Source organism: Larimichthys crocea, chromosome X, assembly GCF_000972845.2.
Source record: "Larimichthys crocea isolate SSNF chromosome X, L_crocea_2.0, whole genome shotgun sequence".
NCBI classification, from domain to species: domain Eukaryota; kingdom Metazoa; phylum Chordata; class Actinopteri; family Sciaenidae; genus Larimichthys; species Larimichthys crocea.
In genome coordinates this window covers 4,401,885-4,415,886 of record NC_040020.1, presented here as the reverse complement: position 1 = coordinate 4,415,886, position 14,002 = coordinate 4,401,885, and the positions used below count along the sequence as shown (strand labels likewise).

Genomic DNA, 14,002 nt, shown 5'->3' with positions numbered 1-14,002 from the left:
AATCACACATGAAACAAACATATCCACTCCCCTCTCTTAATTTCACACAGGTGGATCAGGTGCAGTTTACAAAGCCTGGTTCTCACAGGAGAGTGCTGAGTGAGTGGTTGGAAGCTTGCAGCTGGAGCAACGTGTGCTGCTATTTGTCTATTAGAAACATTAAATAACAAAAGAAATAAATAAAAAAAACACAAGCCAGGGTCAGAGAATCAGAAAGTCGTGTATGAGAACCAAGAGGATAACATTACACAAGCCCGTACAGATTTAAATAATAATGAAATAAAGAAAATGGCAAAACAGTGGCTTATATAAATTGACTCAGAGAGCGAACACTGTTTTTTCAACTCCTGATCTCACGTCTAATGTATAAAGTATAGGACACGAAAAGCACGAATTGTCTCTGAAGATTCTCTCATACGAATCTTTATACCTTTATTTCACCGTGACAGCTTGAGATGGACAGGAAAGGGGGCAGAGAGAATGAACGGCATGCTCCAAAGGTCCGCTGCAGTTCAGCCTTAGTACACGGGGCACATGCACTCTATCAAGTGAACCAACAGGGTGCCCAAACTCCATTTCACTCATTCATTCATGCCTAGATGAAAGTCACAGAAGTAGAAACCTTTAATCCATTTGTATGTGAATTTTTATATCGAGTTTCATGGGTGGCCTACTGATTAAAGAGGAAGATGACTAAATCATAACCGTCGTCCACTTCCTGATAAAGGGAGACTACTTTAGCTCTGAGGGCCTGTGTTCTCCCTGAAGGGATACACAGCTCATTAACAAACAGCCTATTCTTTTATTTACGGCCTAATAGATATTCACTGTCACTAGTCAAGGGTTACATTCAATTGACCTAAACCCTGCATGTGGAATAATCCAGGAAGAAATTAAGGGGTGAATTTATCACTCATTCTCAGCCCTGGGAGAGACAAAGGGTGGGAGGTGGGATATGCAAGCATTCACACACATACACAAGCTATTCTAATACATGCAAGGAAGGTATTGTGTGTGTGTGTGTGTGTGTGTGTGAACATGTGTCTGCGTGAGTTTGTTAGGAGCGCTGGTACCACAATCACTATTGCCAGAGGGGCAATTTAGGCAGGACGAGGATTAGGGCATGGAGATGAGGATCAAATGAGCAGCAAAAAGATATCCTCTTTAATAACTAGCTACCTCTAAACCTCTTCACACACATGAGGACACAAAGGGCCATTCAAAAACATAAAGAGCAGAGCTTTTTTTATTTTATCTATTTCATTCTGTTAGATTATGCAGGCACTGAAGTAAAACAACTGTTTACTGTTGTTCACACACCCTACCAGCTTGCGCAAGATGTTTAATTATGTAACCACCTTTCACAAGAGCGCACAGGTAAAGTGTTGTTACGTCATTGTTGTAGTCCAAGATAAGAAGTCTAGAGAAATTTCACGTAATTACAAAAATATCCACACACACTTTTCAGCAGGGGGATGACAAGCCAAAATATTATTTACAAGAGAACTACCTTCAGTGTGTGTGTGTGTGTGTGTGTGTGTGTGTGTGTGTTGTGGAGTAGTCACTACATGCAGGGCCACTGTTTAGCAGTTCAACAGCAGTGCTTACAGCCTGGGGCGTGTGCAGGGGCCAAAAGGGTTTGCTGGCACACAATAAAGAAAAATATCCACACACAAACACACATACACATAGCAAATACAGGCACAAAGAGCAAAAAACAAGCTCATAAAGAGAGACACACACACACACACACACACACACACACACACACATGTGCAGCCCTCCGGTCCTGATCAATATATGACAAGAGTAAATCTCCTCCGGACGTCAGGCAGTCCAATCAAAGGGCTTGGTGTTCTTATAGGGAATCACAGGAGCCAGGGGGAGACAAACAATGATGTGAATCCTCAACAACAACACAATGGCCCCACCTGCCTAGGGTTATGGGAATGGAGGAGAGGAGTTATACGAGCGTGAACTGTATTTCTATGCATGTCTACGCACGTTTCACATGTAATGCTGCTTCTATTTTTACAGATACATGTAGATTGCAAGAATGTCTGTCTTCTTTTCTCTCTATATATATAAATGTGAAAGTGTGAAGAAGTCTAGGCTAAAGGTTTAGTAGTGAGAAAGAAATCAGAGGCTGGAAAAGGAAGCAGAAGATAAAACAGACCACATCCACTGCCGATTCTCCTCAGATGGAAGTGAGCAGTATAGTATAAGGACAAGACTGCTAGTATTTCTGGCTTGTGAGGACAAAAGTAATGAGAAACTGACACTAAACTGTGTCTATAATCTGCCACTTGATTTATGTGTGTGTGTGTGTGCAAATACACAGACGCCACTACCTATCTCCAAGCCCTTTCCTCCTTTGATAGACAGGTGTCAGCTAAGCGGACTTGATGGACAGTCTTTATCTGTCTCTGCCAGACACACACATAGACGACTGACACAAACACACAAAACACACCTCAAGGTGATGGATTAGGCTGAAACAAAGACAATAGTGCCCATTCCCGGTTGGGCACTCGGTATTCTCACAGTGGTGGCCTGTGTCTCGCTATGCACTGGAAGAGAGTTCAAATGCATAATGGAACACACACACACACACACACATATTGTTAAAATTCAATCCATCTTCTGCCTCTTAGGGGGACCTGGTTGTGGTAGCTGCAGGCTAAGCAAAGGTAGTGCTGACGTCACCCCCCCCAAGCCACATCCCTAAGCCGCCCCCAGGGGATCCAGATGCTTGCCCAGGCCAAATGGGATGTGTAATTCCCCCAGTGTGTTTTGTCTGGGTTTCCTCCAAGTTGGACATTTCAAGATTATGTCCACAGAGATGAATCAAGAAACGCCTGAACCATCTCAACTGGTTCCTCCTTCTGGATATCCTTTGGTAATAAACAGCTGTTATTCTTTTGATAAGAGAGACCTCACGGGGCTGAGATGTCACTACAGAGCTTGCATCATTGATAAGACATCATTTCACATTCACTTGATTTGACTCTCAATCTTGGAGGGTTACAGCTCAGGAGACAGAGTTGGCTGAGAGGTGGCAGTTCGATTCTATGTTGAAACATTCTTGAGCAACATACAGACCCAAGATACAGATCTTTCTGATGACCTAAATGACCTCTGCCAAAAAGAATGAAAGGCCCTGCCTCCCTTATTGTTTGATAGTTTGCCAGAATTTCTTGCAAGGCCATTCTAAAGTCTTCTCCATGGCATCCTGCAGTTACTCCCACAGCTTTTGATTCCACTTCCACTGACGCTGCCGACCCCGGCCTTTTGGTACCTATCTGTTATCATTGAGTTATTTGGTTGATGCTTGGACAGGCACTGATGACCTGACTATAACTATAAGCATCTGTCTCCACAACCCAGGCTGTGAACATGCATTAGGACCATGGGTTTACCCTAGATTAAATGGGCCACAAAAAAATCTTCACAGATTTTCAGTAGGCCTTTCGATAGCCCAGACTTTTCCCAGTTCATCTTCAATAAGTTGCTCAGGTCTGTCCAGCAGCTTCCTGCACTACCTCAACAAACCGCTGGGTGGTTACAGACAAACTGACACAAACTCACATGTAAGCAACCCCCAGTTCTCTGGGAAAAAAGTATTCCAGGAAAAGTAAGTATTTTCACAAGCACTGGGCAAGTAGAGTTCATACCTAGAGTAGCTGCTGTACATAGAAGTGAACCCAGCTATACGGTATCTAGTTGGCACGGCACCACATGGGAGGTGGTGAACCATTTACAGAGGTCAGCAAGTCAAGGCCCCCGCCTTCAACTTTTTGCTCAATTAACGATACTCCAGACCTCTACACCTAACCTTACAGGTGGTGCACCCACACAATATCATTACAATTCATAGGTGAAGAACTTAAAGGCACACCACGCCCGTTTAAGATGAGTTACATGATAAGACGAGAAAAACTCTCTACCTATGGCCTTTGATCCATTGCCTCTTTAGTACAGTACCTTGATGAAAGAATGAAGTTCTTCCAACTGGGAGTAAGCCTGGCCTAGCTGCCTCTGAAGCCTGTCCAAGGCATGGGTGCTCTGCTGGGTCAACCCCTCCATTTGCTCAGTGGCTGTCTGTTGCAGTGCAGCCAAAGCCTGCTCACCGGCTCCCACACGAGCCTGCAGGGCATGTATGCGCTGCTCCTGTAAAGAAAAGTAGTAGGCAGAATTAGTCAGCTGAAGGTGGTGCCTATGAAAGCTATTTAGCCCACCTTGAACTTTAAAATGCTTTTATCTAATTCCAATATTTTGAATCAGGTCTGTTTTTTAAAAATGTTTGCTTGAGTATTTTTTTTTATGTTCATAAGCTCTAAAAATTCTCTGTAGAACAATAAACATTAAAAGGTCCAGTGTATAAGATCTGGAAGTATTTCTTTGCAGGAATTAAATATGATATTCATTAGTATGATTTCATTAGTGTATAATACCATGAATATATGAACCATTGTGTTTTCGTTGTCTTAAAATGAACCTGTTATATCTACAGTGGGCCCTCTTCCATGGAGTCCGCCATTTTGAATTGATTTAGATATGGTCTTTTGCTTTTTATGTGAATTTTACAGCCAGAGTTTTTTCTACATGTTTAGAAAGAGACGTGAGACATGTGGGAGATTCATTTGGTTGTAATCTGCAACATTACTGCTAGGTGCCACTAAATCCTACACACTGGATCTTTAAAAAAAACAAAAAAAAACAATGCACATAAAAGGAAGTTACTTTTCTGCTCAACGCTAAACCTTCTTTTCTTTGTACTAATTATTGCGATGCGAGAAAGGAGTTAATTATACATTGACTGACCTGAACTTGTCTCTCACTGTCCAAAGCCTCATAGCACACAACAAAACAAAAACTGAAAGATTTAAAATGTTCCATTATGATATAATTCTTGTGAGAGCTGGCAGCGTGACTGTTTCGTACCTTTTTTTCCAGGTCCTCCTTCAGTTTTGAAGAGAGGGCCTCATATTGGCTTTTCTCTGTGGTTGCAACATTTAGTCTCCTCTTTAGAGATTCAATGAGGGCCTTCCTGTTATTGGCTTCCTCTGATAAAGTTTTAACCTGTAGAGGGGTAAAGCAAGTTAAAAAAAACTAAGCTGAACTATGGGGACACTGTTCTGTTGCGATGGATCTGAAGTTTCCTTCAAATCAATGACGTAAACATTTATTCTATACTGTAACAGTAATTTAAATCATTTAAAGCCATTTTCTCATGTGTACATGTACCTTCTTCTCCAGCTCCTCCACCTGTCCATGGTAACTTTTCTCCATCTCCTGCAGGAACTTCAGTCTTGTCTTTAAGTCCTCGACCAGTTGCCTTTTCATGTTCACATCTCGCTCCGTGTGGCTCGTCCTGGAAACATAACCGCAAGCACACACACACACCGCACATATATGGTATAAAGCATAAATTAGTTCTATACAGAGATTCGCATTCATATAGAGGCAGACACTCGCTTACAGCATCTACATAGCAGAACAAACACAGACACATACTCACACTCACACAAAGCTGGCAGGCACAGTGTCCCCATGCAGTGCATCAGGCATGACAGCTCATTATGACAACTAAATACACTGGCATGCTGTTTGGGTAAGTGGAGGGGGGGTGAAATAAGGATGCATATATAATTCTAACTGGCATATATTAGAACAAGTGCTCTGGCGCGGGAACGTTACGCTAAGTGTGACTGGGGAGTCCTTTTTGACAAACGGCGTTTTGAATCAGCAGTGACACTACTTGAAAGACTGTAATCAATATTTAAATGTTTATTATTTCCAACTCAACATTACACCAGTCACATATAAAAACAGCACAGCAGGGAGACTTGGCTTGGATTGCTGTGCTGATAATACTTCCCCAAAGAGAGGCAAAGGTCTCTGTATTGTAAGCTATTTATGTCTTAACTGTTGCAAACATGCACCGCATGTCACTTCCTATTTCGATAACCTGCTGTATTGACATGTTTAATATTCCAGCATTGTGCACATTATGGTGAGGTCTTGTCTTAAATGGGCTCAGTATGTTAGTATGTTTTATTCTGTTTTTATAAAAGGCAAATATGAGGCATTTTTCATGGTTGTCTACACCTTGGGGAATTAGAACAAATAGAATAAAGATCATAAGGATGCAGTTAATTAAAATGTTTTTTTGCTGTTTTTTTAAATTTTATTTCAAAGATGTAGTGGATCTCTTATCTCCCACGCGCAGCGTGGCTTGTGTATTTTAAATAAACAGATGACGCAACGCTAGAGCAAATGCTTTCGTGTAAGTAAATGTCCCTGTCTCCCTAGGTGGATAAACGCCTGAGGGCAGACTGGCTAAATAAATGTGAGCTTGTCCTATTGGAGTGACATTAAATTAAATGAGAGAGGAGTCTAGCTGGGGGTCTTTGGGGGGAAGTCGCGCTGGCTGGTTACCCCATGGATTTGGCCATTAATGAGAAAACCCATATTGAACCTTTCAGATGACTGTCTGGTGTTGACTTAAAGACGGAGAGCAGCAATAAGAGCCTCAGCAGCTCCCTCTGCCCCAATGCTAATGGCAATTAGGCCGACAACATTTATTTTAGATGTTCTCTTCTTCTGCACCCCAAAAAGAATAGAGGATAAAAAAGAATGAAGGATATATGGTGCTTCTGCCAGAGCGTGTGATCTCTATTTATGAGTGTTAGTGGAAAGAGAAAAAGAGAACCTCAAACTATATCCCAATCACTCGCACGTTTGTTCCCTTTGTTCTGTGCTTGTTGGCAATATTGTTCATTAAACATGCGTGTATTGTAATGATAACAGTCAGTGGTCTGAAGCGTGTGTGCGTAACAGAGAGAGCGAGAGCGCACATTTCTGTGTATGTTGTTAAGAATGAAGTGCGGGTGGACGTTTCATGTGGCTGATAGACAACAGGGCTAAAGATGAAAGAAGCAGCTTCATAAATAAGGCAGGGCCATAGTGCCGGATATTGACTGAGGACATGCCGGTATACTTTGAAATTCATTTCTTTTTTTCCCCCTTCTCTTCTTTAAGGCGAAGCAGCCTTGCTCCCTGTGTGTGTGCTGAGATGTATATTTCAGAGACGTCTAGACATGTCTTTCATTCTGAGAAGGGGTCCCTCCATGGAGGCAAACGGAGAGGTAGGCTCGAAGAGATGGCGATGTTACATGCGTGCGTGAGTGAGTGAGTGTGTGACAAGAGGCTGTTGTGGAAACTCAGCTGAGGGATGTTCACTCTGTCTGGCTGTGATCCTCTGTGCTTTGGTCACACACAAACACATAGCCACTGTGATTGTACACATGCCATGGATGCATTATTGAGAATGGCAGGCAGAGGACACAGCATACAAGACAAAGAGAACGAACGAGCGGGAGGAAAGCAAAGTTGTTCTTTGTACCTTTCTCTTAGTTCAAAGATGTGATCCTAGTGCAGAATGATGATATACGCCTTTCACAACACTGCTCAAATCTCGACAGTTTCCCTGAGTGAATTGTTTATAGCTATACATTCTGACTATGTAATGCAGCGAGTGCTACAGTAGGTGAACCATGTAACTCATTAGGGCTTGTGGCCCACAGGCCAGAGTGATGCTGTGTGGGTTTTAGTGTCATGGGCCAAAATGGTCCCTCCTGCGGCACACAATCAATACACTGCTTTGATCAGCACTCCACATCAGCTACCCACATAAGCAACACAAGACACCCACAAGCACACACTCATACGTGCACACTAATTCCTTCAGTCGTTTTTTTTTTATTCACTCGCTCATGAGAACATGCATATTTTTCACAAATGATTCACGCAGAGGAGAAGCATGCCTAAGTGGAGTGCAGCAGACAGAGTGCTGCCACACGGTGGAATCAAACACTACAGATGAGAGCTGCAGAGAATGTGCGAACATGCAGACAGAGACACAGGGAGACGGAGAGACAAAGACAGAGAGTGGGGGATGCAGAATGAGAGAAAAAAGAGGTATATAAGAAACATAAAAGCTGTACTGCAGAGCAACTGAAAGAAAAAAAAAAGAGCAGAGAGAGAGAACTAATGAAGAAAAAGGTGTGAAACTAACTTGTCCTGCAGCTGGCGGAGCTTGTCCTCCTTCTCCTGGAGTTGGCCTCGCAGGGCTTTGTTAGCTGCCACCTGCCTTGTGACCTCCGCACTTGCACTCTGGGGGGAGGGCACACGGTGTGTGTGTTTGTTAATGTGTTGGAGTGTGTGTGATAGGGGGGGTGGGGAAGGTTTTCACGACACGGCTGATGACAGGTCAGGCACAGCATGCCTCCTCATTATAGTTACAGCGGGAGGGTGGAAGGTGCTAAAAGAGGTTAAAGGGAAAACAGCATTTTTTTAAAGTGGATGAGATAAGGGGGGTAATTAGGAAAAAAATATTTATACACCCAAAATACTGAATACATTTTAACAGGGATTTTTTTTTAGTAAACATTTTGTTAATATTATTGAAATGACCTGTTATATCGTATTGTGTTTATCGCTTACGGCTCTCTATTATGACATATGACATATGGCTCATGATGACAGGTTGGCTCTGATCATAAGACTGATGGATATTTGAATGTGCATGTGCACTTTGGTCTAAAGGGCCTCTGTGTCTCTTGTGGGAACTGTACCCGTACAAGCCTTTGACAATGCGCTAACTTAGTGCGTGCACCCCCACAGTGCATCCCTCGCCTCTCCCTTTTGCTGTCACCTGACATGACTTCCTCTGCTGTGTGTAACGACAGCAGCAATCTGCTCAGTGACACTGATGAGCTGGCTGCGGAGAGGGTGATAATACCGTGGTACCACTCACACCTTATTCCCTATGATGTAGGGCACGTCTCTACTGCTATTCCCCATTTCTCATCTTTCTGACAGGTACTCTGTAATAAGATCAAATGATAAGAAATGCTAATTCATGTCGAAATCACATGCAATTTCAGGTGATGTTGAGTGTAAATTGAAAGGCTCAGGAATTTGTTTTTTTTTTTATTTTTTTTTACGCTACATGATCTGAAAGTAAAACCTTGACAGAGTTTCCTTCAGAGTTTCTCAAGTCCTCAAGGACTGCAGACTGTTAAAACCAGTGAAATGTGAAAGTGACGCAGAAATATTGATGTTTGATAAAATACCAGGAAAATATTTTTCCAAACTGAAAAACATAAAAGTCTGTGTATTCCAGCACTGGTCGACTGTTTGAATAATAAGTTACAAAAGGAAATTCAAAAATTTATATATTTTTTGAGCCAAACAGCATCAATACACTGAACATTTTCCTTGTTTTGATGGTATTATCTGCTCAAGCTTCACCATGCACAAAATTGGAAATGAACATGATACTTACCAACATCATCCTATTAAGAGATTTATCTAATAAAGCGTGCACAATAAGACAAAGCATGAGGGCAATTCATTAACCCCAGAGTTGTACTCCTAATTTCTAACCACTAACCTTAAGTCTGGTTTGAAGTTGTTTGACCTCAGCTTCTAGGGCCTGGGGTGCAGGACCAGCTGGAGTAGGCATGGTCCTGCACAGGCAGGAGCACTCTGTGTTAACTGGTGGAGTTGGTGCTGCTGGTGGTGGTGGTGCAGTTTGCTGGGGGAACGTGATCTGCCTCCACTGCTCCAGCTCCATCTCCAGAACCTTTTTCTGCTGCTCCGTACCAGCCAGGTCAGAGGTCAGCTTCTGCAGATTGAGCGACAGACAGAATTGGTGGGCTGAGGCTACCACTTTTGATGCTACAAATAAAAACTAAAGTTTTGCTTACCAGTATTAAACCAAGAAAAATCGATATTTTTTGTTATAGGAAGGCAAGAGTTAAGAAAGAATGGGAGAGATGATATAATGCTACATAAATTAACATAAAGAATTTCAAATAAAACCAAATATCAGCTTTCCCTACTTTATGATGCAAAAATATAGAACTGCTGTCAGAAAAAAGTCCTTAGACCTACACAAGTCTTTATTTTAAATTCACATTACATGAATATGATAAACACAGAGACAAAGTAAACACAATATGTTGGAAATACTGTATGTGTTAGCCACAGGAGAGCTGCAGGCTCTGCTTTAATATCTCAGCTGTGATAAATCTCCTTTTTTATGCTAATTACGAGACAGATTATGCGGGTGCCCGGTCAATAGGGCCTAATTCTCACTGTGATTGGCATGCATAATAAAGCCATCCTGCAGAATCACGGAGCACTTTGGGACGGAGGGAGTTCAGCATTTGGTGAGTGGTTGGGTTTAGTGTGATGAGTGATAATGGCACTAGCTGATCATGTACAATGTACAGTGTATCAGTGATTCTAAACATGAGCATCTGAGGTGAACACTTTTAACCACATGTGTGCGGTGGAGCTTAAAAAAAAAGAAGAAGAAAAAAAAGCTCTTTGGCTGCTAATTAAGAAAATATGGGGCAGAAACACGTCTCTGTAAGTTTGGTTCAATACTGCCACAATTAGCTGATCTGGTATCATTTCAAACATTGCGAATGCTTAATGGCACAAATAGGAGACACGATACATGAAGATGTATGCTGTGCACACGGGGCGAACGCTGGGACACACGCGGAGACACACACACACACACCGCCGAGTGAAACCGCAGATTCCCAGGGGTTTGCTCTCTGCTCTGCATACATGGAGGTTATTGATATCTGGTTGCTTGCTGACACCTTTTAATAGAATCCCTCTTGTTTCAGGTTTCCTCTGCACTGTTGAAGACGTACATGCCATATCTCCAGGGAGGGAGGGAAGGAGAGAGAGAGAAGTAGAAGTGGTAGAGAGAGCGAGAGACGGAGGAGTAGAGAATGGAAAGTGAGGCTACGGCTGCAGTGGCAGAGGTGCACGAATTAAGAGTGGCATTGATGACACTTCCTGTAAGACAGGCTTTGATTTCACGGGCCATTTTCAGCCCTGGTGAGACAGATGACACTGACACAGACTGATGTACTGGTGGTCCATTAGTCTGGAAGAGAGGACACCTCTCTTTCTCTCTCCCATCTAAGTCGTGGCCTCACTGATTCTGCTCAGTGACACCCAATCATTAGCAGGATAAATAAAGAAACCGGCTGATGAAATAGCCACATGCCCCAGAGCACATGCATGACTGCAAAAATGTAAATCGTAAATCACCCCACCCCACTCAAACCCACTGGCATAATGTCCTATGTACTGTGTAAACTACTCAAACACTTCAGACCTTTTATGTGATTTCTAGTGCAACTGTCTGGAGCTTTTCAAATTCAGTCAGTTATGTCTGATGCACCCCCTAATCCTGTGATAATCCCAGCCCTTTACATGTTAGAGGAGGGTAGGACACTCCGCACGTAAAGAGATAAGGCTGGTAAATTCACGAGGCGATGTCACAGTACACTAAGCGAAGTGTACGGGGAAGTAATGACTGAGTGAGGTAGATAATCCAAGCAACCAAATCATCCTGCTTTTGGATGATACGCGTGACTAGCACATTTCATCAAGAGTTATACTTTAGCTAGAATTAGGAGGCTACGCTTCACCTGTCACCTGAGTTTTTTTTAAGCTGCTTATGCCACTAAGGGATAATTCCAGTTTTTTTTTTTTACAACTTGGGTCTTATTTTAGTAGTTTCTGGTCATTATTTCTATCAGTAATGATAACATTAATAAGTTAATTGTGAATCTAGGAATACAGCACCAGCACTAAACTTCAGACAGTGCTAGAAACAGGGCTGGTCAGACAGCAGTGAAACAAACCTTTCGGGTTAGACGGACTTTATTGCAAGAGAAGTGGAAGTTGTAAGAATCCATCACAGTCCACGGACTGTCTTTATGTTTCAACTTTGCCCTAAAGCACTTGCCATAGTTGTGAGTGCACAAACTTTTCCTGATCAATAAGGGATCGTTGCTGACGTTGCCGCACACTTACGATTGGATTTCACTTCCAGATAAAGAGGATTAGATAATAATTGTTATTTTGGATTTCCATGTTCCAAGATCTCAGCAAGTCATTTATAAGTGTAATGTCATCGTATCTGATCCAAGTTGTAATAATAATAGTTATAATCATCCTTTTAGATTAATACGCTGGGAAGAAAGGGAAAATAAAACAATCCAAGAGTGAGCATGGTGCTGAGGACTGAGTGATTAAAGGGTCACCGTGCTGTTGAACACATGTTTCCTTTAGGCTGGAACATGGAGGGCTGAGTGCAGCATGACAAAGCATGTCATGCCTCTCCACTGCAGGCCTGTTTCTCTCTCAAGTGAGAGATTTTAAATAGTGTTTAACAGTAGCTATTAAGCAGTTAAGATATTTATAAACTCAATGAAAAAGAATACAGAAGGAAATGGGATTAAAAAAAAAACAGAGTAAACAGGAAGTAAGAAGGACTAAGGAAATAAAACTTAATGATGGAAGGAGGTAAGGAAGGAAGCAGTAAGGGGAGGACAGAATGGCCAAAGGATCAGGAGACACAGCAACACAAACAAGTTTCTGTGAAACTGCCATGCTACTTCTCACATGATGGCCCCTGTGGAGGCTGTCCTAAGCCAATTACAAGCAGAGAGTTTTAGTTGGAGAGTTGGCCAGGACCGGCTGGAACAAGCCCAAAGTCCATCACCTCTTGCCCTTTCCAGAGAGGGCAACAAGACCTGGCTTTGGCCAGTCAGTCGGCTCCAACTTTCTCTGGTGGAGTGGCATTAATACTGCAGGAGGAAAGAGGAAACAAACAGGAAGACAACAATTCCCTTCTCTGTCCACTCATTCACGCAACAGTGTGTGTGTGTGTGTGTGTGTGTGTACACGTGTGCCTTTACTGCTGTGTCTGAGTCTAAGGTCTCGTTGGGCCTCAGCAATCAGATGCCTGGGTGGGAGCACAAGGGCCACTTCCTAGGTAGCAACACTATGAGTGCTGCACTCTGACCTGTGCGTACAGGTCCAATATACTGTATTTGTACTGTTCTACACAGTAAATATACAGACACATACACCTAATCAGGCGTCCAGTGGGCCCTCGCTGGCTGTTGCTATGTCTGAATTCACCAAAAAGAAGTCTCCTGCCTGTCAGATTAACGACTGTGTCTGTAGGTGTTGGTGTGTATGTGTTTTCATATGTTACTGTGTACAAGGAGGGCCTGACAGGAAAGATACTGTTTAGGGCAAAAGAGCTTGGTGTTTTATTTATAGTCTATACCACGTGTAAGAGTTTCCTACCTGGAGGCAGATACTAAATAACTAAATGGGTGTGTGGCAGTCACCCTGTGTGTATCCGTGCACACGGGTGCACATATCTCGAGAAATGTAACTGCTAGTGACACACAGATTGTTGTGGAGAACTGGCTTGTTGAAACATTCAGTGGGACGAGACAACAGCAGAGTCAGAGAGAGAAAAAGAGAGAGAGAGGTAGGGAGGGAGGGAGAGTTTCTCCTCTTCTCTCCTGCTCCGTGGTGCTGACCTCCACAGGCGAGGGTAGGCCTGTCAGCCACACTTATTAAGCATGATAAGGGCAAAGGACCTGCTACTGCTGCACTCTCGGCCCCAAGCAAACACAAAAGAACCACAAAAAGAAAGACAAAGAAAAGAGAGAAATAAGAAACTTCTCAACACTTACAACTGGCTTTCCCCTTTACTCATCTCACTGTTTTTCTCCCCAAGTTACCTGCGTGAGCTGCTTGCTGCTGCAGAGTTTCTCAGTGAGGGAGTTGAGCTGCGCCGTGATCTTCTCGTTGGCCCTTCGCAGCTCTCTGGCTGAAAGCACAGCATCTTTCCTGGCACTTCGCAGTATGTCAATGTGACGCTGTAGGGACTCTATGCGCTGCTGCAGAGAAGAGGAGGAGCAGTGCTGGGTCTTCATTAGCATCCTCTTCCTCCTCCACCTCCTCTTCTCTCCCCTCGTCCCTCGTTCCCAGAGCTCATGCTGTTCATCGTCTAACAGGAGGAAGTACACGCAGGCACCTCAGAGTTGACAAGTGCACAGAACAAATCCCTATTTAGAAGCTACTGCTGGGAGTTAAC

General features: G+C 43.1%; 1 protein-coding gene across 2 annotated transcripts in view; it reads right to left on the bottom strand.

The window, feature by feature from the left end:
* The window catches only part of cntln (centlein, centrosomal protein), a 79,342-nt gene that overhangs the window by 14,642 nt on the left and 50,698 nt on the right, over positions 1 to 14,002 (bottom strand). Inside the window, exons 19-24 of one of the 2 annotated variants that reach the window (XM_010743873.3) lie at positions 13,647 to 13,915; positions 9,461 to 9,694; positions 8,081 to 8,178; positions 5,248 to 5,374; positions 4,945 to 5,082; positions 3,985 to 4,170 (exon numbers count right to left, since the gene is read on the bottom strand). In XM_010743873.3, the coding sequence (XP_010742175.3) occupies positions 3,985 to 4,170; positions 4,945 to 5,082; positions 5,248 to 5,374; positions 8,081 to 8,178; positions 9,461 to 9,694; positions 13,647 to 13,915 (1,052 nt within the window). Of the gene's footprint in view, positions 1 to 3,984; positions 4,173 to 4,944; positions 5,083 to 5,247; positions 5,375 to 8,080; positions 8,179 to 9,460; positions 9,695 to 13,646; positions 13,916 to 14,002 lie in introns of those variants that run through there. The other variant, XM_027283375.1, reaches the window with a different exon arrangement.